General features: G+C 43.2%; 1 protein-coding gene across 4 annotated transcripts in view; it reads left to right on the top strand.

Annotated features, from left to right (window-relative positions):
* The window catches only part of IDE (insulin degrading enzyme), a gene marked incomplete at both ends in the record, with an annotated part of 112,031 nt that extends 93,888 nt beyond the window's left edge, over positions 1 to 18,143 (top strand). For all 4 annotated transcript variants that reach the window (XM_080694277.1, XM_080694276.1, XM_080694275.1 and 1 more), the window contains 8 exons: positions 3,285 to 3,376; positions 4,320 to 4,431; positions 8,509 to 8,676; positions 10,839 to 11,111; positions 13,738 to 13,799; positions 16,646 to 16,718; positions 17,347 to 17,414; positions 18,048 to 18,143. In XM_080694277.1, coding sequence (XP_080550403.1) covers positions 3,285 to 3,376; positions 4,320 to 4,431; positions 8,509 to 8,676; positions 10,839 to 11,111; positions 13,738 to 13,799; positions 16,646 to 16,718; positions 17,347 to 17,414; positions 18,048 to 18,143 — 944 coding nt within the window. The remainder of the gene's footprint in view (positions 1 to 3,284; positions 3,377 to 4,319; positions 4,432 to 8,508; positions 8,677 to 10,838; positions 11,112 to 13,737; positions 13,800 to 16,645; positions 16,719 to 17,346; positions 17,415 to 18,047) is intronic.
* Positions 18,144 to 25,328: the final 7,185 nt, after the last annotated feature.

Here is a 25,328-nt window from a genome sequence, read left to right as displayed (position 1 = left end):
TAAAAAAACTGGATTTGGGGAAAATTTGTAAGGCCTAAAAAGTGTTTCTTTGTTGTTTTTTCCTAAATTCTTAAACCTAGTTCTTATGAATTTTGCTTGAAAGTCCTAAGTTTAAGAATACTGATTATGCCTTTATTTTACCCCGTTTATTTGGCACCTCATTTAACATTACACCCTCAATGTGTCTTTTGAATGCCCATTGAATAGAATGAAATTCTTTCAGAGTTGCTGTTTGAAAGAATGTAGAATGATGATATCACCCTTGATTATTGTCTATGTTTCACTTCCCATCATTACTTTACCAGCTAATCTTTCCTACATGCTCAGCAATAAGAATTCAAATGCAATTTTAAAAAAGAATTGTTGAATTTTTAATAAGTTCTTATTTATTATGTAACAGAAAGTTTTTGCTGTCTAGTGATACATCAAGAGGAAAGTATTAGATTCATTTTATTAGTTACCACAGCCTTTGGATAGGGAGCCAGATTATAAAATTTATTAACTAGTACAGGTACATCTTTTCTCAGAACAGTTAATATTTGTGAACTGGTTATGAGTTGTGTGTAATTAAGAGCAAGAATCTTTACTTTAAGCTGGGCGTGGTGGCGCACACTTGTAATCCCAGCATTCGGGAGGCTGAGATCGGAGGATCGCGGTTTGTGGACAGCCTCAGCTACTTAGTGAAGCCCTCTGCAACTCAGTGAGACCCGGTTCCAAAATAAAGAATAAAAAATAGGGCAGAGGGTGTAGCTCAGAGGTCGAATGCCCCTGGGTTCCATCCCCAGACCCACCAAAAAAAAAAAAAAAAAAAAAAGAATCTTTACTTTAAAAAATACCTCATAATTGATTTTAAGTATATTTTTAAAACACTGAACCCCCTTTCAGCATAATAAAAATCAAACTTGTCAGAATCTGGGTCATTTGGCATGTGAATTTTAAGCAGAATAAGCTCTAAAGTATCTTCACATGCATAAGAGACCTTCCTAAAATGAGTTTTATAAAGAGAAAGTCAAGCCAGTTGTGGTGGCCCAAGCCTGTAATCCCAGTACTTGGGAGCCTGAGACAGGATGATCACAGGTTTGAAACCACCCTCAGCAACTTAGAGTCTCAGACACAGAGGAAGACCTTGTTTCAAAATAAAAAATAAAATAGAACTGGGAGTGTAACTCAGAGGTAGAATGTCCCTGCATTTATTCTTTAGTACCAAACAACAAAGAAACAAACAAATGAAGAAATAAATAAATAAACAGAAAATCAGTACCTTTTTGGTTGAACTGTAATAAATGAGCGTTCTGTTTTGGTATACCTACTCCTACAATAATCTAGAACGCCATTGGGGCTTGTTTTGGAGACAGCTGTGAGAGGCTGTCCCCCACACCCTGGTTCTGACTCATTTAGCAATCCAGGTGCCAGAATAGTAAGAATCAGAATTCATTGTGGTCCAACATTATTTGCTGAATGCCTGCTAGGTACCTGGCCCTGTACTTTAAGTGCTTAAAAATAAAGAGCGACTAATTAGATGGAGCTTCTTGGGTTAAGAAAGCTCCAGTTCAGTGATGAAGCATGCACGGAAGCATGGAGATGAGGGAGTTAGCTAGAGATCTGAAGAGCGTTCTGAGGGAGCCTGGGGAAGAGGCTCCTCAGCCAGTACAATGGGATGGAACGAGTATCCACTCTGAAATTAAACCTGACAATGCCAGACTCAAGTAAGTACTAATTTCCTTCCCATGCCTCTCCTCAGGTCTTAGCCACTCATTTTAGCATTATGAATCACTACCTGTAGCAATTATTATTACCATAGTATCCTAATAGAGAAGGAAAAATTCTTACAGGATAATTAAATCAATACATGTAAAAGAAGTGGGAGAAATGGAAAACTTGACACCACAGTAATAATTACAGTAGGAATAACAGATGCTAAGATTACTAAAATTTTTAGTTAAAACTGGATCTTTGAGCCAGGCATGGTGGCACACACTTATAATTCCAGTACCTGGGAGGCTGAGACAGGAGAATCACACAGGTTCGAAGCCAGCCTCAGCTACTTAATGAGGCTCTCAGAAACTTAGTGAGAACCTGTTTCCAAATAAAATATAAAAATAGGTCTGTGAGTATAGCCCGGAGGTAGAAAACCTCTGGGTTCCACCCCAAGTACCACAAAAAAAAAAAAAAAAAAAGGACTGGATATTTGTATCATTTCTAAGTATTTTCACCCAAAACAGATATTTATTATAGTGGAAAAATAGTTTTGATGGGCATGTGGACTTTTTCAAATTGCTTGTAGAGCATACATGAGTTACTTCACTATAATCAAAAGAATTAAATAGTACACTTGTAGTGAGGATATCTGGGAGATACCATGTAATCTAAGTGATCATAGCTATCTAGTATTACAACATATCTATGCCCTGTGTCCTTGATGGGCACATTGCCCCTGATAACAGCCTTCCTAGTAACACGTAAGTGCAGCTTAATCCTGAGAAAATGCTAGACAGGTGAAGAGTTGTCTTTAAAAATAACTATTCTTAGCCAGGCGTGGTGACGCACACTTGTAATCACAGCATTCAGGAGGCTGAGTCCAGAGGATCGCGGTTCGCAGACAGCCTCAGCTGCTTAGTGAGGCACTCCACAACTCAGTGAGACCCTGTTTCAAAATAAGAAAAAAGAGGGCAAGGGGTGTAGCTCAGAAGTCAAATGCACCTGGGTTCCATCCCCAGACCCGCCAAAAAAAACCGAAAACTACTCTTCAAAAGTCTCAAGGTCATAAAAGACAAGAAAGACTGATAACTGTCACTGATTAGAGGACAGCCTGATGTATAGCAACTAAATGCACTATGGGATTGTAGATTAAATCCTGGAGCAGAAAAAGGGTCTCGGGAGAAACCAGGTGAAGGTTATATTATAAAGGAACTCTAGTATTTTGTAGTCTTTATTTTTTATTTTTTTGTAGTATCATGGTAGTCTTCTGTATGATTTCCAATACAAAGTGTGTGTTTGTTTTTTTGTTTTTGTTTGTTTGTTTTTGGGTTTTTTTTTTTTTTTTTGGTGGTACTGGGGTTCCTGGAAGCCCGTCTACCCTCCGGGCTACACTCCCAGACCTATTTTTACATTTTTATTTGGAAACAGGGTCTCCTAAGCCAGTGCGCGCGGCTGGCTTCGAACCTGCGTGATCCTCCTGTCTCTGCCTCCCAAGCGCGGGGATTACAAGCGTGCGCCACCACGCCCGGCGTGTGTTTGTTTTTTAAACTTGGATGTAAGACTCGCTGTTTCTTACTTCTTTACAGATGTCACCCTTCCTCGCCTTAAGGCCTTCATACCTCAGCTCCTGTCACGGCTGCACATCGAAGCCCTTCTCCATGGAAACATAACGAAGCAGGTAAACGGCTCAGGTGGTAGCAGTCTTTCGTGGATTACTATAAGTGATTATTTTTTTCTCCTGTCCCTCAAGACTCTTAACCAGCACGGTAGTGAGCACATTGGAGTTCACTCAACCTTCTCTCCTGTGAGGAGGAATGTAGGAAAGGGCAAAGCACCGGCAGAATGATGATAACTGAGGACCGCTTTCTTAGCTGCCTCTTCTGCCATGGCCTACCTCGTGCAATCATAGGAAATGGGAATAATTACTCTGCACAGGCTTAAATAATGTGAAATCAGTCAGCCTGCATCCAAGTTCTAACCTACCAGGTACTAGATATGTATGTAATGTTATGAAAATCTGAACTCTGCTTTATTTTCTTATCTGTAAGATTATAGTCATACCTACATGATGGGCCATATGACTGTATAGTACACCAAGTGCTCAGCACATGGAAGCCCTGCAGTCTTCATGGTAGTCTGCCTGGTAGTCTGTCTCAAGGAGCCCCTACTCTGCACCACTCTCTATACTGCCCTCAAATAACATGCCCAAGGTGGATGCTAATAATTGGCAGAGGTAGGACCTGGTCACAGCTTCTTTGTCTGCTGTTCTGTGGCCCTCGTTGTCCGTGGTGATGGTCACTCACTGGGGACGGGCTTTCCATGGCCAGTTCCTCTCCAGCACTGGCAGTACCTGCATCCCAGCAGTGGTGTCATGTTGATGATTGTCTGGGTCACCATTTTTCTTCATTCACTATTTCCATATTGACTGACAAAGTCTGTTTTTAATCATTTGAATAGAATTAAATGAATTTAAGAATTACAAGGCCATTTTTATAATAACCTACTTTATTTTACAAATAAAATGTTCATATTGTAATGGACCAGCCAATATGCTTTTCGTTTTCACAGACAAGATCGGTTCGTATTTTTTGTAATGCACTGTGATACATCTTTTTCTCCAGGCTGCATTAGGAATCATGCAGATGGTTGAAGACACCCTTATTGAACATGCTCATACCAAACCTCTCCTTCCGAGTCAGTTGGTTCGGTATAGAGAAGTTCAGCTCCCTGACAGTAAGTTGAAGTATAACTTGGAATGGGCTACTTTGGCATAATAATGTGGGTGATAACAAGTGGATTAAGGTCGTTTGTATGATAATGTACAGTTGTATGACAGTTCCACTGAGTTCCTTTACTATTTATAGAGGTATGATTAGAGATAGATCATTCTTCCAGAAAATTCTGGAGGAGAGTCAAAGAGGTGAAATTGGGCAGTAATTTTGAAGAGAATGATACTGGAAGTGACTGGTGCTTGAGTATAAGGGGATTAGGAGTAAATGAGCACATAGCTAAGGAAGGTATAAGAAAGCTGGGCGTGGTGGCGCACGCTTGTAATCCCAGCATTTGGGAGGCCGAGACAGGAGGATCGCAGTTCTTGAACAGTCTCAGCTACTTAGGCCCTTTGCAACTCAGTGAGACCCTGTTTCAAAATAAAGAATTAAAAAGAAAAATAGGGCTGGGGGTGTAGTTCAGAAGTAAAATGCCCCTGGATTCCATCCCTAGTACAGGGAGAGGGAGGAAGGCAGGCAGGCAGGCAGGCAGGCAGGCAGGCAGGAGTTCCATTCCTAGTACAGAAAGAAGTATAAGATAAAGACGTATAAGGTAAGATTTATTTATAAAAAATGAAGCCAGGCGTGTGATCCCATATTCTTGTAATCCCAGTACTTGGGAGGCTGAAGCAGGAAGATCACAGGTTCAAGGCCAGCCTCAGCAACTTAATAAGGCCCTCTTCAATTTAGCAAGACTCTATTTCAAAATAAAAAATAGACGGGCGTGGTGGCTCATGCTTGTAATCCCCGCGCTTGGGAGGCGGAGACAGGAGAATCGTTCAGGTTCTAAACCAGCCGCGCATGCTCGCTGGCTTAAGAGACTCTGTTTCCAAATAAAAAAGTATAAAAAATAGGTCTGGGAGTGTAGGGTTTCCAGGAACCCCAGTACCACCAAAAATAAATAAATAAATAAATAAATAAATAAATAAATAAATAAATAAATAAATAAATAAATAATAAACTAGGGCTGAAGTTGTAGCTCAAGTATAGAACCCTGGTTCAATCCCCAGCACCACACACACATAGAAAATATATATTAAAAAATGAAGCCAGGCGTGGTGGCGCACGCTTGTAATCCCCGCACTTGGGAGGCTGAGACAGGAGGATCGCACGGGTTCAAAGCCAGCCTCAGCTACTTAGTGAGGCTCTCAGCAACTTAGTGAGACCCTGTTTCCAAATAAAATATAAAAAAGGCCTGGGAGTATAGCCCGGAGGTAGAAAGCCTCTGGGTTCCACCCCCAGTACCAAAAAAAGAAAAGAAAACCAGAATTATGGGGCGCGCACGCGCGCGCGCGCGCGCGCGCGTGTGTGTGTGTGTGTGTGTGTGTGTGTGTGTGTGTGTGTGTGTAGTTTTTTTGTAGTTCTGGGGATTGAACCCTTGGGCATTCTGCCTCTGAGCTATACCCCCAGTTCTGTTTTATTTTTTTGACTTTGAAACAGGGTATCACTCAGTTGTGGGAACTGTCCTCAAATGTGTGGCCCTCCTATCTCAGCCTCTCAAGTACTAGGATTATAGGTATAAGGGTTAACATCAAAAATTGACTTAATTTTTGTATTGGGGTTTGCAATATTGGGTTTTTATATTAAAAATCATTCCTTTTGAGTAAAAGGATCATCAAATATTATTTCAGTGTTGTTTAAAAAATATTAAAGAATGAGAACATTGATTTTTTTATTTATTTTTTTTTTTTGGCCACATTTTATTTTGTGTTACCCATATCCTCACCACCACCCAGGCTATTTCATCCTCCTGAAATGTTTTTCAGTTTTCCCTCTTCTTTCTCGTGGACTTGTGTCTATATCCTACTCATTCTTCAGGTCTGTCATAGAAGCTGCCTACCCTGCTATGTTAGCCTTTTTGTACTAAGGGCTGAACCCAGGGACATTCTGCGTAATACCCCCAACACTCTCGCCCTTTTTTTTTTTTTTTTTTTTTTGGTGGTACTGGGGTTCCTGAAAGCCCTTCTACCTCCGGGCTACACTCCCAGACCTATTTTATATTTTTGAAACAGGGTCTCTTACGCCAGAGAGGCTGGCTTCGAACCTGCGCGATCCTCCTGTCTCCGCCTCCCAAGCGCGGGGATTACAAGCGTGCGCCACCACGCCCGGCTAACTCTCGCCCTTTTTATTTTTTGTTTTGAAATAGGGTCTTGATAGGTTGCTGAGAGTCTCAGTTGCTGAAGCCGGCTTCTGACCTTCAACCCTGCTGTCTGTCTTCCAAGTACTGGGATTGCAGACGCGTATCACCACACCCGGCTTTTTTTTATTTACTTTTTTTTTTTTCCCTTGAAACGGGTCTCACTAAGTTGCTGAGGGCTGGCTTTGAACCTGTAGTCATCCTCTCTCAGCCTCCCAAGTACTGGATTACAGGTGCTCCAGTCAGTAGAAAAGCTCTGGGGTTCCATCCACAGTACTACCAAAAAAAAAAAAAAAAAAAAAACTGTCGGCTAGAAGAAATTATGTCTCCTTTGGGCTCCCAGCAGTTTTTCTAAACCTCCATTTAAACTACTCAGCATTCTCCTCTTGAATTGGGATTGAAGTGTGCCACCATCTTCTTATTAGACTAACTCTACTTTCCTTATAGTTGGGGTGTGTTTGAGTATTTACTAAAACGACTCAAACATATTATTACCCAAGGATATCTGTGTGGAATGCTCAGAGATGCCTCGAGCACAGTGCATCTGTTCTGCATGCCGGTCATCACAGAGCCAGGAATAATTTATTACACGCTCTGCTAGGTTTTTTTCCTTGCTTGCACTACAAGCAAGGTGAAGAGGAAGAACCAGTATCTGCTTTTTCATGAGCCCTGGTATTGAGGGATGCAACTCAGGGGTAGGGTGTGTGCTCTTTATGTGCTGGGTTTGCTCCCAGCAACATGGGAAATGTCCCGTGTTCTTCTTAAATTTTATTTTTGAGACAGAATCTCACTTAAGTTACTCAGGCTTTCCTCAAAAAAAGCAATGGCGTTTGTCTGTTCACAGTGTGGCCAGCTCGAAATCAAACTTCAAAGTAAAATTTATCTTCCATATCTCTTCATTCTACTTCCCTCTTTCATCTCCTAGGACTTTATCTTTCTGGCCTCCTAAGTGCCTTCTCACATTGTCTCGGGCTCAGAAATAGCCCCACTTAAGCCAGTTTTGGTGGTACAGGTCTGCAGTCCCGGGAGGCTGAGGCAGGAGAGTTGCAAGTTCAAGGCCAGCCTGAGCAACTTAGCAAGACCCTGCTTCAAAATAAATGAAAAGAACTGAGAATGCTTGTATGAAAGTAGCAGAATGCTTGCCTAGGGTGTGGAAAGCCTATGTTCATACTTAATATTGGCCCTCCCCCCACTTTTTATCCAATGTTCAAAATGCCAGGTGTTAGGAAATCATTGTGATTTAGCCAGCTGATCAGATGTGAAGGCCTTACTGGGAATTAAATCCAAAGATGCTTTGCCACTGAGATATAGACTCAGTCGTCTGTGTGTGTGTGTGTGTGTGTGTGTGTAGGAAGGGCATTTGGGGATTGAACCTAGGGGCATTCTACCCCCAGGTATCCCTTCCCAAAGCCCTTTTTTATTGAAACAGGGTCTTGTTAAGTTGCTGAAGATGGCCTTGAACCTGTGATATTCCTGTCTTAGCCTCCCAAGGACTAGGATTGCAGGCTGTACCACACCTGACCCCAATCCTTAAATTTCATTTCTGAGACAGAATCCCACTTAAGTTACTAAGACTGTCTCAAATATGTGACCCTTGATCCTTCTGCTTCAGCCTCCTGAGTTAGTGGGATTACAGGTATGCATCACCATACCTGGCATTTGCAGTTTAAAAAAAAAAAATTCTTTTACACTGTGAAGGAAGAAGTGTCTGGGGATATGTATGAAAAGGTTGGAAGTGGAAAGGGCCTGACTTGCCTCCCTTGTTTCCTCTCTTCTGATAGAGGGAGCACAGTGCTGCTAGTTTATGACCAGAAAGATATTTATGAGTGGGCAGCCATAGCACCGACTTTTTTTAAATCTTACAGAAGTTTTTTAACCTGTTGTTCTCTTTTTGAAACTTCCTAGGAGGATGGTTTGTTTATCAGCAGAGAAATGAAGTTCATAACAACTGTGGCATTGAGATATACTACCAAACAGACATGCAGAGCACCTCGGAGAATATGTTTCTGGAACTCTTCTGTCAGATTATCTCTGAGCCCTGCTTCAACACCCTGCGCACCAAGGAGCAGCTGGGTGAGGAGGAAGTGGGGGGATGCGGGCCACTGCGGAGCTTAGTGAACAACCCTTGTGCTTGGGAAACATTTCCCACACATAGAGCTGCCTGGAACTGTGGAGCAGGCATGTGTACACACACACACACACACACACACACACACACACACACACACACACACACACAGCAGTCAATACCTTATAGACATTAAAGCAGTTCTTAATGAGATGACACTGTATTTACATCACCTACATGTCTATTAAGAGGACATTTTAGGTGGAGAGAACGCTGGGGCGGGTTTGTGGGTAGCGAGGTGAAAGCAAGTCCTTCAGAAGAGCTGAGATTCGCCAGACTGAGTCCCCTGAGGGAGGTATTCTTTTGCTCATTACTATGAGTAGCCCAAACCTCGGATACATAGGAGGCACTCGGTAAGTGTTTGCAAAATTCAGGCAATGTTGAAGAATCTTGGAGCCAGGCATGGTGACGTACACCTGTAGTCCCAGTGTTTGGAAGACTGAGATAGAAGGATTGCGGGTTCCAGGATAGCCTCTGCAGCATAGTGAGTCTCTCAGCAACTTAGCCAGACCCTGTTTCAAAAAAAAGGCTGGAGGTGTAGCTCGGAGGCAGAATGCCCCTGGCTTCAGTACTACACACACAGTCTTGGAGATCTTGGCAGGTCTGATCAGTGAGGAAAAAAGTTCAAAGAAGCCCTTATTGGCAGGGAAAACCAGTTAAAAGGATCTGAGTGAGTCCAGATACGTACGTTTATTTATTATTTATTTATTTATTTATTTATTTATTTATTTATTTATTTCAGTTTTTGGTGGTACTAGGGATTGAACCCAGGGGCATTCTTCCCCCAAACTACATCCTCAGTCCTTTTTCTTTTTCTTTTACTTTTTTCTTTTCTTCTTCTTCTTCTTTTTTTTTTTTTTTTTTTTTTTCCAGTACTGGGGATGGAACCCAGGGGCATTCTACCTCCAAGCTATACCCCAGCCCTATTTTTTATTCTTTATTTTGAAACAGGATCTCACTGAGTTGCAAAGGGCCTCAGTAAGTAGTAGCTGAGGCTGTCCTTGAACCATGATCCTCCTGTCTCAGCCTCCCAAATGCTGGGATTGCAAGCGTGCGCCACCACGCTCGGCTCTTATTTTTCATCTTGAAACAGGTTCTCGCTAAGTTACTATGCACTGGCCTCAAACCTACGATCCTCCTGTCTCCACCTCCCAGCTCTTAGGATCACAGTTGTGTGGCACTGCACCCAGCTCTCCCAGCCCTTTTGTTTATTTTTTATTTTGAGACAGTCTTGCTGAGTTGCCATAGCCAACCTTGAGCTTGCAATCCTCCTACTACAGCCTGCCAAGTTACTGAGATAACAGGCATGTACCACCATGCTGGCCCTTCCGTTTTTTTTTTTTAAATAACCACAATGCTAGATACTGGACAGATAGGTAAATTATAGGCAGTTTTCCCCTTTAAGGAACTTGGCAGTCAAATTATAATGGCTGACCTGTAAAGGAATAACTGTAGTACATTTATAGTACAGTGTGATAAATATTTTTATAAGAACATTCAAACTGTAAAAACTCGGCTGAAAATAGTGACTTCCTTACAAATGTGGTCCCAGAAGCACCAGAGTTCTTAGAGGTGCAGATCAGCTGAAGAAGCAAACCAGGAGCTGTCTAGAAAGGTCCTGGAACAGGGTAATGAGTGGCAGGTTCTTAAGATGCCACTGGAATTATGACCTTTAGTTAGCTTAGTCTCCAGAGCATTCTGGTCTGAATAGAATTGGTCCAGGAATTGATTATCTAATGAGGAATATAGTAGAGTATGTTCAGACCAGGAACTTAGGTGTTAAACCGTCAGCTAGGTTAAGGGATGAAAGTGAGTCCTACATTTCACAGGACTGGGAATAGCTTCAGCTTTGACTTAAAGGGATTAATGAGCAGAGAGAGAGGAATTACAGTGTGAGTTCAAGGGAGGAATAGAGGGGTTTTTTTCTCCTAAGAGGAAGAAAATCTCTTAACTTTCTAACTGCTCTGTCCTTGGGGCCTGAGACTGTCTTAATTGTTCATTTTGCTGCAGAGGCAAATAGTCTAAAGTAGCTTTTGTTTTTCTGAAAGACTGTGAGTGGCCAAGTTTCCAGCGCCGCGGTCCTGACTGACTGGGGTCTGTGTTTCAGGCTATATTGTCTTCAGTGGGCCACGGCGAGCTAATGGCATCCAGGGCTTGCGATTCATCATCCAGTCAGAAAAGCCACCTCACTACCTGGAGAGCAGGGTAGAAGCCTTCTTAATCACCATGGAGAAGTCCATAGAGGACATGACAGAAGAGGCCTTCCAAAAACACATTCAAGCATTAGCGATTCGTCGACTAGACAAACCAAAGAAGCTATCTGCAGAGTGTGCTAAATACTGGGGGGAGATCATCTCCCAGCAGTACAATTTTGACAGAGGTAAGGTAAAATTAGAACCCCAACCTTTATGACATTTAAATATAAAATTTGAGAACATTGAGGCCATTCTACAAAATGGTATTCTATTTGTGATTTGGCAGTGAGGTGTAAAGGTGGCACTTTTTTTTCTTTTTTTAGAGTGGCACTTCTTAACGTGTGTGTGTGTGTGTGTGTGTGTGTGTGTGTGTGTGTGTGTGTGTGTGTGTGAGGTACTGAGAATGGAACCCGGAGCATTTTACCTTCGAGATATACCCCCAGCCCTATTTTTTTCGTCCTTTTACTTTGAAATAGGGTCTCACTGAGTTGCAAAGTGCCTCGGTAAGTAGCTGAGACTGCCCATGAACCGCGATCCTCTAGTCTCTGTCTCCCAAATGCTGGGATTACAAGCTTGCGCCACCAAACCTGGCTGTGTTTTGTTTTGTTTTGTTTTGTTTTGTTTTGTTTTGTTTTGTTTTGTTTTTTGACTGGGAATAATCAAACCCAGGGTAGTCTACTTCTGGCTACAACTCCAGCTCAATTTTATTTTTTAATTTTATTTTCAAACTCACTAGGTTGCTGAGGCTGGTCTTACCTGCTATCCTCCTGTATTGGCCTCCCAAATACTGGGGTTACAAGTGTGCACCACTATGCATAGCAAGAACCGTAATTTAATATAGCAATTTCCTGCTAGAAACTTTATTTCCTTTTCCTCTTCAAAACTAGAGTTGGATCTGTCTCTGTCATTAATGTGTTATCAACAAATCTGATTTCACTATTTTTGCTCCATCGATATCCCCCTGAAATTGTGGTAATCTAATACATAGTTATCAGCCAGGCATGGTGGCTGATGCTTGGGCATGGAAGGCTGAGGCAGGAGGATCACAGGTTTGAGGACAGCTTCTGCAAGTAGTGAAACTCTTAGCAACCTAGTGAAACCCTGTTTCAAAATAAAATAAGGCTGGGGGTGTAGCTCAGGGGTCGAATGCCCCTGGGTGTAATCCCCAGTACCACAAAAATAAATGAACAATACGTAGGTATCTACTTTCCATCAGAGGAAAAAAATGCAAACTCATATTGAACTCCATTGAGGCAGGTGCCAGCGAACGGCCCAGGGCTCCCAGCACTTGCTTTTAGGGGCTCCTGAGATCCACCACTGCTTCACGTGTGCGCCATGAGCCCCAGAGTCTCTTGGCCGTCTGCTTCCTCTCGCCTTTCCCTTGGAGCAGAGGGTAAACAGCCCAGCGAGCCTCACTCTGGGTCAGGACACGGGTGGTTCTTGTTCTGATCCCAACAGCGCCAGAGGGAGGCCTTGGTCAGCTCCCTTTTTGAGGCTTCAATTTCCTTCCCTGCACCGTCACTGATAAATAGTGTCTACCATTTACTACGGATTTATTCTGTGTCTAAATGATGTTACCATCATGTATCCTTTTCTTAATTCTTAGTACAGCCTTACTTAGTAGCTATTTTTTCTAATTTTCAGATGAGGAAACTGAGGCTTAGGAAACTTGAAGTGGCTAACCCCAAATCCAAGAGCAAATAGCCAAAAACCAGGATATGTACCCAGGCTGGCCTGGTTCCCCAGACAAGTGCTTCCTGCTGCTCTCCACCCGTTTACTTGTACTTGAGATCTATTCTCTTCCTACTTGGAGGGCCAGATTCTTACTTTAAAATGTGAATACTTACTGGGCCCACTGGCCTATAATCCAGATACTCAGGAGGCTGGTTTAAGAGGATCATAAATTTGAGGCCAGATCGGGTGACTTGGTAAGACCTTACCTTAAAAAAAAAAAAAAAAAATAGCCGGGCATTGTGGCGCGCGCTTATAATCCCAGTACTTAGAAGCTGAGACTGGCGGATCACAGGTTCATGGCCAGCCTCGGCTACTTAGTGAGGCCTACCACAATTTAGGTCCTATATCAAAATAAAGGATAAAAAATAGGGCTGGGAGTGTAGCTTGGAAGTAGAAGCCCCCTGAATTCTATCCCCAGTACCACAAAAATTACTGGGAAGCCAGGTGTAGTGGCTCACACTTGTAATCTCAGTACTTGGGAGGCTAAGACAGAAGGATTGCAGTTCCTGGACAGCCTCAGCTACTTAGTGAGACCCTTTGCAACTCAGTGAGACCCTGTTTCAAAATAAAGAATTAAAAATAGGGCTGGGGTTGTAGCTCAGAGGTTGAATGACCCTGGGTTCCATCGCCAGTACCGCAAAAAAAAAACAACCAAACAGACAAAAAAAGCAAAACCCACGAACTGGGAATATAACTGTAGAGCTTGTACCTAGCAAGCATGAGGACCTAGGTTCAATGCTCTAGAACTAAACAGTATATATATATATATTTATATGGATATATGAGCCAGACCTGGTTGCCAGAGGCTGAGGCAAGAGGATCACAAGTTCAAATCCAGCCTGGGCAACAGAGCCAAACCCCATCTCAAAAAATGGGGCTGGATTGGGGCTGGGGATGTAGTGCAATGGTAGACTGCTTACCTGGCATGCGCCAGGCCCCTGGTTTAATCCCCAACACCACCACACACACAAAAAAAGGTACGTGAGAGCGTTTGAGTGAAGTGTACTGCCTTTTAGTGTCGTGTTTTGGACCATTTAGTAAATGGAAATATTAGAAATTATTTGATTACTCTTTCAGATAATATAGAAGTTGCATATTTAAAGACACTTACCAAGGAAGATATTATCAAATTCTACAAGGTAAGTTGAATTTATTTATTTATATTTTGACTGATAAGGAAATATGTGCTATGTTGTATGTTGCTGTTCGACATTCAGGTGACTTTATTTTGTTTTCAGTTTTTTGTTTTTTTATGGTATTGAGGATTGAACCCAAGGGGCATTCTACCTCTGAGCTATACCCCCAGCCCTATTTTTTTATTCTTTATTTTGAAACAGGATCTCATTAAGTTGAGAAGGGTCTCACTAAGTAGCTAAGGCTGGCCACAAACCTGCGATCCTCCTTTCTCAGCCTCCCTGGTATTGGGATTACAAGCCTGGGCCACCATACCCAGCTTTTCACGTGGCTTAATAAACATGTTTTTGTGAATTTAAAGTTTCTGACACATTTTGACCTATTACTGAAAATATATAAACAATTCATTTTAAACTCAGTACTGCTTTACTTTCCCTCTAGAACAGGACTGTGAGGGCCCTTCCTAGCTTCAGATTCTTCCACTCTGGGCCCCCCTTTTGTTTCTCTCTGTTTCTACCCCACCCTACAAATAACTTTGCTGAGCTTGTTTGGTGGGGAGGAAAAGCAAAATAAAAACAACAAAATTGTAGAAGCATATGATCTTCTAAGCTCTGACAGCTATGAATTGTCTCCTCCCATTTAAGTGTCACTGCAGCTGATTTTTTAAATACATGATTCCTTACCTTGGAACAATGTTCAGGGATATCATGGTTTAAAATGCCTGTTCTCACTGAGAAAGTTTATCAAGAAAAAAAGATTACAAGCATGGTGGTACACACTTGGGAGGCTGAGACAGGAGGATCTCAGGTTTGCAGCCAGTCTCAACTACTTAGCGAGGCCCTCCACAACTTGGTGATACCTTGAAAATAAAAAATGAAATAAAACATAGGGCTGGGGTTGTAGCTCGGAGATAGAATGCCCCTGGGTTCAATCCTCAGTACGAGAGAGAGAAAGAGAGGGGGGGGGGGTTAAAGCCCTAACCATAAGAGTTTTATACTATCTGAACTTTCTCTTCCATAATGAAATGAACATGCCAAGTATAAAAATTCTAAACTTTTTGCAGTACAGGTATACTTTAAAAGTGTTACATATATTCTTTGTAATTTACCATGGCCTCTATAGAAGTTTTATGCCTATTTTTCAAGACAAAGGAAAAATAATTATACTTTGACTCACCATAAAACCTTAGAATCGTCCTTCTGGTCTTGTTCATGCTCATATCCCTTTGGAGAGAGATCCTCTGCTTTACAGGGTCATTTTTCAGTGCTGTATCGTAGCTGCCCACACAAGAATCGGGGCCTGCTGTCCTCATTAGAATGATTTCATTGATTAGAGGGGTTCTGTGAGCCAGGTTGTGCAGTGAGGCCTGAGCTTTTATTGCCGTCCAGGCTCTCATCGCTGCCAGTGCTTTGTGGGAAGAAGGGCAGGCTCTGACCTGAAGGTGCTGATAACTTCATAGGGAAAATAATTCTCTTGCCCCATCCATGGTTACTTACCTCTGGAATACTCCAAGGCTGCTGTTCCCTGTGTGTGGAAAACAGTATCTTAACAAAATTTTTTTTGGCGGTACTGGGGATGGAACCCAGGGGCATTCTACCTCCAAGCTACACCCCAAGCCCTATTTTTATCCTTTATTTTGAAACAGGGTCTCACTGAGTTGCAAACGGCCTAAGTAACTGAGGCTGTCTGCAAACCATGATCCTCCTGTCTCAGCTTCCCAAGCACTGGGATTACAAGTGCATCTGCCACACCCAGCTCTGAGAATAAGTACTTGTTCTCAGTTGCTGATAAGAAGAGAGTGGTCCCATTCAGCTCCTTTTGCTTTCTGAGATGTTCATCTTAGGGTATTAGTATGGTTGTTCAGAAAAGATGATGTCAGAATGTAACTTCCTGCTGCAAGTAACTTCTTGTAATGTCTCCAGAAGGAATGAAGGTTTTTTCCTTTCTACAAATTCTATTATTCATATAAAATTTCACGTAATAATTACTGACTTTGTAAAAAATAGCAATTTTAAGACTGACTTTTTGTCTTTACAAATGGGACTATTTATAACCAAGCTTAAGCTAATTATTATTATTTTTTTGTGTGTGTGTGGTACTGGGGGTGGAACCCAGAGGCTTTCTACTTCTGGGCTATACTCCCAGACCCATTTTTATATTTTATTTGGAAACAGGGTCTCACTAAGTAGCCGAGAGCCTCACTAAGTAGCTGAGGCTGTCTTCGAACCGGTGTGATCCTCCTGTCTCAGCCTCCCAAGCGCAGGGATTACAAGCATGCGCCACCACGCCTGGCTTTTAAGCTAAATTTAGAACAGCATTTTCCTAGATGTATTCCAGCCAATACTCTATAAAATATTAGTAGGTGCAGCTTGGAAAAGGGGTTTGATAAGGCCAGGGATATGGCTCAGTGCTAGAGTGCTTTCCTAGCACTTGTAAGTTCCTGGGTTTGCTCCTCAGCACTGCAAAAAGAAAGAGAAAAACGGGGGGTGTTGGGGAGAACAGCTGAGGCCTCACCTGTTACTGGAGGCAGCCCTGGGCCCTATGGGTGAGTCTGGGCTGTGGTGTCCACACAGGGCAGGTGCAACCACGGTCAGACTTGCTGGGCAGCATCAGCAGGGCTTCCTTTGCAGCCGCACGGAACCAGACTTATCCTGTCTGTTCCAGAAACAGCTGTTGAGTGGGTTTGGCTAGCCCAGTGATCTCCCCTTTCTTTGTATGCCCGGAAAGGGAAGGGAGGCGTCTTTACGGTACCTAACGGTGTGACACTCGGTTCTTCTTAGGCATCAGAGAGAGCCTCATGTTTAAGCTCCCTAATGGGGCAAAGGGTGACCTTGCTCTTCTTTCTGCCTAGGAAATGTTGGCAGTAGATGCCCCAAGGAGACATAAGGTATCCGTCCATGTTCTCGCCAGGGAAATGGATTCTTGTAAGTACTGAATATTGACTTTTTTTTAAGCAAGTCTGTTTTTAGGCTGATATAGCACCCCATGCCTGATATATTGCCCACATGCCTGATACAGCACCAGAAAGTAAACAGGGAGGAAAAGGGAACTGGAAACAGCCTCCTCTGTTGAAGCAAAAGCAGGAGAGAGGAGAATGAGGCAGAGAGTGGAGTCCAGGTGATGGGCCAGGGTAGCCACAGCTTCACAGGCGACACGACCACTGCTGCTGGGCGTCTCCAGGAAGGGGAGTGGGGAGAATAAGCCGTTTACCTCCCGGTCCCTCTTGTCTTCTGCTCCTGCTGGCCACATTAATTCCCCTGGCCTTCTGGGTTGTTCTTCTGCCTCCTTACCAATGTCCAGTCAGATCAGACGTGGGAGCTAAAGGCTTTCTGGGCTCAGAAACAGCAGCCGTCACCAGGGACACTGGAGCGAAGGCAGGGCCAGCCATCAGGTCCTTGGGAGTGGAGCAGGTGGCCTGAGAGAATCGAGGAAGTGTCATTCGGGCCTGTGACAGTTTTTTAATGACCTGACTCCAGCTTATATATTTTGAGACTTGCCCTTATGTGCAAATATGAATAAATACAAAGTACTAAACCTTTCACTTTCTTATAGGTCCTGTTGTTGGAGAGTTCCCGTCCCAAAACGATATAAACTTGTCACAAGCACCAGCCTTGCCACAAGTAAGAAGCATTTGTTAGGTTGTACTGTCGGAACTTTCTTACTAGAAGGAACTTGTTTATCAGACAAGTAAAGACGTAGAGGTTTTAGGTCACCAGATGTTGGAGCGTCTACTTTAGGTCCCTGGAATGCCTGGTCACCTGGCTCTGTCCTGTCTCCTTTTGCCTCCTGTTTGAACAGTGTGTCCCTGTAGGAGCCTCTCTCTATACCTATCCGCAGCATGGCCTATTCGTTCTCTCGGCAGTGCCTCTGTATTTCAGCCATTCAGAAAGATTGGCATCTGCTTGCAGGAGGGAGCTGGCAATGTAGTCAGGCCCTTGCTGGTGGGCACATCAGCCTCTTGCTCTGCGCCAGCCTCCTACTAAGCCCCTGACAAGCCAGCCCCTGTGTGCCAGTGAAAGCCAGGCGTCATCCTGCTGGCTCATGGCCCTGCTGCGGACACTCACAGAGGTTTGCACAAACCTACCCATGACTGATTGGCCCTACTGATCCAGAAGAAGGATCAGCACATCACAAATATATAGAGTATCCCCTTTACATGGCGTGCCCCGCTAGCCCCCCAAAAGTTGATATTCCAGTGTTCAGTCTGATTTTTAAGTTAAACACACTAAAAGGAAATGTTTTTTTCTTTGCAGCCTGAAGTAATTCAGAACATGACCGAGTTCAAGCGTGGTTTGCCACTCTTTCCACTTGTGAAACCACATATTAATTTCATGGCCGCAAAACTCTGAAGATTCCCCACGAGCGGGAACGTGCAAATAGATGTGTTCCTGAGTCTTCTGGGGCCTAAGGAAACAGTCTTGGCCACTTTAGTAGTTTCTGGTTCATTATCAGAGACACAAAGAGGAAAAAAAAAAAAAAAGCAGTTGTCAAATATCATTATGTAGAAATATTAAAAATCCAAAGTAATTAAATTACAAAATCTTATAGATGTAAAATATTTTTAAAATACATGCCTCTTAAATATTTTGAAATTTTTCTTTCCATTATTAACAGAAATTTCCCTTATATAACTGCTTAAAATGTTGAATGATATTCCTATAGAATCTTCCCTATACTGTAAAATAGTCACTTGTCTGAAGAAAATCAAAGTTAGCTCTTCTCTAAAATCCCTCCTGGGTTGCAGAGACGTCTTCAGAACATTTCCAAAGGTGAGGCCTTTTTAAAAACTGGCCCTTAATTGCTTTCTACTCATTGGTTTCTTGTAAATCAACGGAGAACATTACATTCGGCAGATAATGCACAAAGCAATGTCATTTTCTTTTATTAGTGGAATTGCTGATTATATAAGGCATGGTTTTAATCTTTTTATAAAATTTGAACATGTTTTTTATTCCAACTAGTAAAATGCTGGAAAACCCTAGACTACCCTACTTATTACAGTGCTAGAAATACAGATTACCCTACATCAATTTTGTCCCAAACTGAATTTCTCAGGATTATTGTGGTTTCTTTCTGATTGAATTATATTGGCGTTCTTGTTTACGGTTGGTTTGCAGTGTTCATCAGTTTTACCTTTTCTCATCAACATGTCGCTCTATTTACGAACAAGTGTAGATACTGTCAACTTGAGATCCCACTGAGTGTGTGACATGCTTTTCCACCATCAGCTGTTGTAACTTACCCACCACATTTTACTACGGAGAAATTGCGATCAGTATGTGAACCAAAATATTTTGCCCCTTTGCGAATTTAAAAGGTAGCAAACACAGAGCCACCTTTTGGAGATATAAAAAATAAAGCCTTGCATTCTTAAATAGCAAGTTTCCCTTTGACTCTACCGTCCCTCATTGATAGCAGTCTCATCTTGCCTTAAGTTATTTTTGAATATATAAATATAAACACACAAATACACAGATGATGACTGGAGTAGAACTTTTGAAAATATTTTTTTCATGAGATACTATTTTAGGTGAAATTGTTACTATAGATTTAACAGCTGTTTTAAAATATTTACTATTATTAAAACTTGCTTCAAGAGAAATTGTGACTATTTCCACATCTGAGCACTAATTACAGTAAGTGGTCCTGTTGTCCACTAACTCAGGCAGAGTAAAGAATGGCATTTTCAGATGACATTTTACCTCCCCATATGACTTGATTTGCCAGGGCTTCTTTCTGCAGAGTCGTCTTTTCACATCTTAGGTTTTTCCATTTTCCAGATCTCAATTTGGGGCAAGAATGATATAGTCACAACTCTGGAGGCCGCTCTCAAAAGAGGGGCTCCATCCCTCCTGTTAGGTCACTGTGGTGCTGTAACTGTCTTTCTACCCCACTGTCGAGCCTCCTCGTGGGAAGCTCGTCTGTCCATCGGGAGGCGTGTAAGGGCGCCACTGCCTTCTGGTTTTATGCATCTGTAGACTATGCAGCTTTTCATCAAACTGCAAATCTATACATGACGAATCTAAAGTTAGTCCTAAGTGGTTAACTTCATCACTGTAAAAGTAAAGAAATATCCACCTGTTTTCTGTGGGAAATTATGTGCTATTGAGTAACTTTTAGCTCTTTTTAAAAACACCTGGGTAAAATTTCAAAATGTCGTTTTATAAGGAAAGGCGCCTGAAGAGATCTATGTGCAATCCCATGTAGTCTTCCATGAACTTGTTCTCGTGGTCCTCCAGGGCTCCAGCACCTCCTGGGCTCCACACTGGGCCCAGAGCCCCTGTGGGGTCGCTCAGGTGTACGAATGGATTCACTCCCTGGGTCCCCGCTGCAGCCCATGAGCAATAACAGACCACCCGGACACTGCTATCCACTCGAGGTCCAGCGAGTGAGGTTTGTGACGTGCACAGTTAGCAGCAACTGTGGACTTGTCGGCTGATGTGGGAGAACATGTGACACGGCCAGTGTGGTGGATCCTGGGGCTATCCTGTTTACAATAAAGCGGCTGCATTTAAACTCCGGAGTGCGCGTTTGTATTATTTTTACAGTTTTTGTGAAATAGTACAGCGACCCATCCTCAGGCTACCTCTCGACATCCCCGTGTGACAAGATTTTTTTACTTTTGTCATTCCTAATACAGAAGACAGTGCTTTCATTTTTTAAAATAACTATGTGTCTGATAAACAGTGATTGGCTGAAATAAATGGCTCATTGTCACACCTTTATGAACAGATCAACTTTTGTAAAACCAGAACCTTGTATTTGAGACTGAACTCCTTGCTGTATTGTCACTCTCCTGAAAGCCAGAAAGATTTGTCCCTAGCCTTAACAGAGCAAAAAGTAACCCAGTATTTCTCTCCTTTGCAGTTAGTCTTTACATTTTTTTTTTTTTAATGTGCTGCTAGGGTTGGAACCCTGGGGCATTTTACCTCCGAGCAACACCCCCTGCCCTATTTTTTATTCTTTATTTTGAAACAGGGTCTCACTGAGTTGCAAAGGGCCTCACTAAGTAGCTGAAGCCTTCCACAGATTGTGATCCTCCGGTCTCAGTCTTCCCGGTCCCAGTCTCCCAAATGCTGGGAGCGCGTGCCACCACGCCTGGCTTTTTTTTGTCCGTGTGTGGGTCTAGGGATGGAACCCAGGGGCAATCGACCTCCGAGCTACAACCCCTGCCCTATTTTTTATTCTTTATTTTGAAACCAGGCCTCACTGAGTTGCAGAGGGCCTCACTAAGTGGCTGAGGCTGTCCGTGAACCTTGATCCTCCGGGTCTCAGCCTCCCGAATGCTGGGATTACAAGCGTGCGTCACTACGCCCGGCTTCTGGCTATTCTTTACATCTTGCCACTTTTCCAGCTGCAAGTTAGGTAGCTATCTCGTCTAACCTCTGGCCTCTGACCTCCCTGTCAGTATAATCTTTCTACTCAGGTAGTGGCCAGCTGGCTCAGTCAGGCATTTCAAGAGGAAATCCACCCATTCCTTGGCTTTCCGCCTAGGCCCAGCCCACAGGGACTGCACAGAGCTTAGGGAAGGTCCAGCAGCCCCACCCAGACCACAATGCTCCTCGCAGGCTCAGTGGTTGGAGACAGTCCTCCCCTCCTGGCACACGAGCAGAATCAAGTCCCTTCACTCCTCCATGCCGGTCTCCACTCCAGGTCTCTGCTGCATGCGATTCCTGTCTCCATAGCTCCCCACACTCACACATTCATCAATACCCGTGTGAGACAGCAGGCAGTGCTTGCTCTCCATTCCTGTCACTTTACCTTCCTCAAATGCACATCTTCCTTGGTCCTCCCAACCCTCACCTGCTGAGGCAGACCAGACCAGCTCAGCCTGCGCCCCTCTCCTCCCGGGCAGGAGCGGCAGGCTGTCTGCAGGGTTCCCCTCCCTGGAGGTTAATTCAGATCCACACCTCCCGGCTCCCAAGGCCCTACACCAGGTAAGCTGTCCTGGGGCCGCTGGAGAAATAGCGAGCATCCGAGATCCTTCAAGAAATCTGGAAGTGGAGTGCGGAAGAGACGGTTCCCTGTGACTCCACCCCTCCGGCAGCCGCTGTTGTTTCTTCTAGTCTCTCCTGCACATCTAGGAAAGGATGGATGTTGTAATTATCTGTGCTGAGCATTTTCCACGTGGATACAAGACGCTGATCAGCCGGTTGGTATTATATTGCATTTTATTTTTGGGGCCTTTGTGGGATGGTCAGGGATTTCTGAAGCTTTGATCTAGGATAAACTTCCTTGTGCAGAGTATGTGGGTGATCTTCCTGGGTATTTAAGTTGCTGGATTATAGAATATGCATACATTATTTAACTATATCTTGATAAATTTTAAATCTGCCTAAAAGTTGTTAAAGTACACAGTGAATTGTCATATCCCTTCACTCTGTATTCACTAGTTTTGTTTGCTTTACATCTTGTTCTCTCATATATGTATATATTGGTTTTAGAGTGTGTGTGTGTGTGTGTGTGTGTGTGTGTGTGTGTGTGTGTGTGTGACTGGGGATTGAACCCAGACCCTGGGAACAGGGTATTGCTAGGTTGATTCAAGTCTCACTACTTGGTGAGGCAGTCCTCAAACCTGCACTCCTCCCGTCTCAACCTCTAAGTACTAGGATTACAGGCATGCACCACCATGCCTGGGCCTTGTTTTTAATTTTTGTTTTATTTTATTTTTAAATGGCTTTTGCTAAACCATTTGACAGTAAACCAGATGGATCACACTTCTTTACCCCTAAACACTGCCTCAACGATTGCTTGAAGTAAGTGGTAAGGAATCTGGCCTCCCCAGAAGAGGTCCAGGCCTTGCCCCTTTTGTCTTTGTTAAAGATAACTACAAGCCAATAAACTTAACAAGTTAGATGAGATGAATACATTCCTTGAAAAACAAATTACCAAGACAGACCTGAAAAGAGATAGATTTGGGGGGGAAAAAAAGAAATAGAAGATTTGACTGTTTTGGTACCTCTGAAACAATTCATAATTAAATTTTCCCACACAATGACAGTTCCAGGCCCAAATGGCTTCACTGGTGAGCCCATCAAACAAAGCAAGAAATGATACCAATCTTACATGATGTTTAGGGAACTAGCAAAGGGAGCCCACTCTAACGCGTTTGTAAGACGCATTCTCTACCGGGCGTGGCGGCGCACGCTTATAATCCCCGCACTTGGGAGGCGGAGACAGGAGGATCGCGCACGTTCGAAGCCAGCCTCGCTGCCTTAAGAGACCCTGTTTCCAAATGAAAATATAAAAAAATAGGTATCTGGGAGTGTAGCCCAGAGGTAGAAGGGTTTCCAGGAACCCCAGTACCACCAAAAAAAAAATTCTTTTAAAGACTGGCATTCTTTTATATCCAGCAAGGATAGCTCAAGCTCAAAACCAACTATACTTAAGAACCAGAGTCCCAGCCCGGTCTGGCAGTGTGCACTTGTAGTACTTTGGAGACTGGCACATGAGAACCCTAGGTCCAAAGTAAGCCTCGCCAGTTCCGCAAGGCTCTGCGACTTAATGAGACCCTGTTTCGAAATAAATAACAGGACTAGGGAATGTAGCTCAGAGGTAGAGCCTATGAGTTCAGCCCCCAGTACAAAACAAAACAAAACAAAAAAAGCTTCTAACAGAAGACAAGCAATTTGGGTCCAGCAAAGTATGAAAAGGAGTTCTTAAGGCAGGTACAGTGGCACGCTCCTATAATCCCAGTACTTGGAAGGCTGAGATAGGAAGATTGCAAGTTCACGGGCAGCCTCAGCAACTTAGCAAGGACCTTTGCAACTTAGACCCTGTTAAAAAAAAAAAAAAAGGACTTGGAGTATATTTTAGCTACTTAGGCTCTTTGCCACTCAGTGAGACCCTCCTTCAAAATAAAGAATAAAAAATAAGGCTGGCTGGCTGGGGTTGTAGCTCGGAAGTAAAATGCCCCTGGGTTCCATCCCCACTACCACAAAAAAAAAAAAGAAGAAAAATTATTAGTATTATTTACCATGATAATGGAATTAAAAAGAAAAGAGCAGATTACACATTGGAGGCCAGCCAGGGTGATACAGCAAGCCCCTGTTTCAAAATAAAGCCCGGCACCATGGCACAGGCCTTTAATCCCAGCACCTGGGAGGCTGAGGCAGGAGGATCTCAGGTTTGAGGAGCTAGCAGTAGGTTAGCAAGGGCGGGGGTGTAGGTCAGTGGTAGAGTGTTTGAGGGTTCAATCCCCGGTACTGCACATACACACATAAATACCATACAGTGATTCACTAAACTATCTTACATTGTTTCTGAGGGATATTTACTAAGAAAGAGGAGGGAACTTCTTCAACCTAATAAAGGGAATTTATGAAATAGCTACAGGTAGCTATAATTTACACAAGAACACTACTTTTTTTTTTTTCTTTCTGGTACTAGGGATTGTACACAGGGCCAGTCTACCTCCTGGTTACATCCCCAGCCCTTTATTTATTTTTATTTTTATTTATTTATTTATTTATTTATTTATTTATTTTGGTGGTACTAGGGTGGAACCCAGGGGCTTTTCTACCTCCGGGCTATACTCCCAGACCTATTTTATATTTTATTTGGAAACAGGGTCTCACTAAGTTGCTGAGCGCCTCACTAAGTAGCTGAGGCTGGCTTCGAACCTGTGCGATCCTCCTGTCTCAGCCTCCCAAGCGCTGGGATTACAAGCGTGCACCACCACGCCCGGCTATATTTTTTATTTTAAACCAGGGTCTTTATATTTTTTATTTTGAAACAGTTAAGTTGCTGAGGGCCTCACTGAGTTGCTGAGGCTGGCCTCAAACCAATAATCCTATCTCAGCCTCCCATGTGTTGGAATTACAGCCATGGGCCACCACACTTGTCTTACAAGAACACTAGTTGCGGTCAAACTTGCATTAGAGGGTGTAGTCAGTGCAGCAAGGCATAAAAAGTGAGAGGCGACCAAAGTAGTTGGGAGGCTGAGGCAGGAAGATCGCAAGTTCAAGGCCAGTCTGGGCAATGTAGAGAGACCCTGTCTTAAGAAAAAGGAAAGCCAATTGGGGATGTAACTCAACGGGAGCAACGAGAGACGATCCTTCGGTACAGAAGGAAGGAATTGTATGTTTATATATAATGAACAACAAAATTATTTTAATATATCAAAATATGAAGGAGTATCTAGGAGTAAAGTTCTTAAACCATGAAAATCGTTACACGTTGCTGAGACCATTTTTAAAAGCCTAGCTGGGCACAAAGGAATGAACTCTAGTCTCAACTACCTGGGAGTCTGAGGGGGCAGAAGCATCACTTAAGCCCGGGAGTCCCACACCAGCCTGGGCAACAGGGCGAGACTCCGTCTCAAAGAAACATTTCTTTTTAAACCTAAAAGGATATATGCATCATGAATATATTCATGGCTTAGAAAATAGGAAGAGAAACTGGGCATGGTGGCTCACGCCTGCAATCCCAGCACTTGGGAGGCTGAGGCAGGAGAACACGGGTTCAAGGCCAGACTCAAAGGAGCGGGACTCTAATCAGCCTACTGAGACCCTGCTCCAAATGAGAAATAAAAG

This window comes from Muscardinus avellanarius (assembly GCF_963383645.1).
Source record: "Muscardinus avellanarius genome assembly, chromosome: 4".
Lineage (NCBI taxonomy): Eukaryota > Metazoa > Chordata > Mammalia > Rodentia > Gliridae > Muscardinus > Muscardinus avellanarius.
The sequence above is the reverse complement of the archived record's forward strand: the minus strand, read 5'-3'. Positions and strand labels throughout refer to the sequence as shown.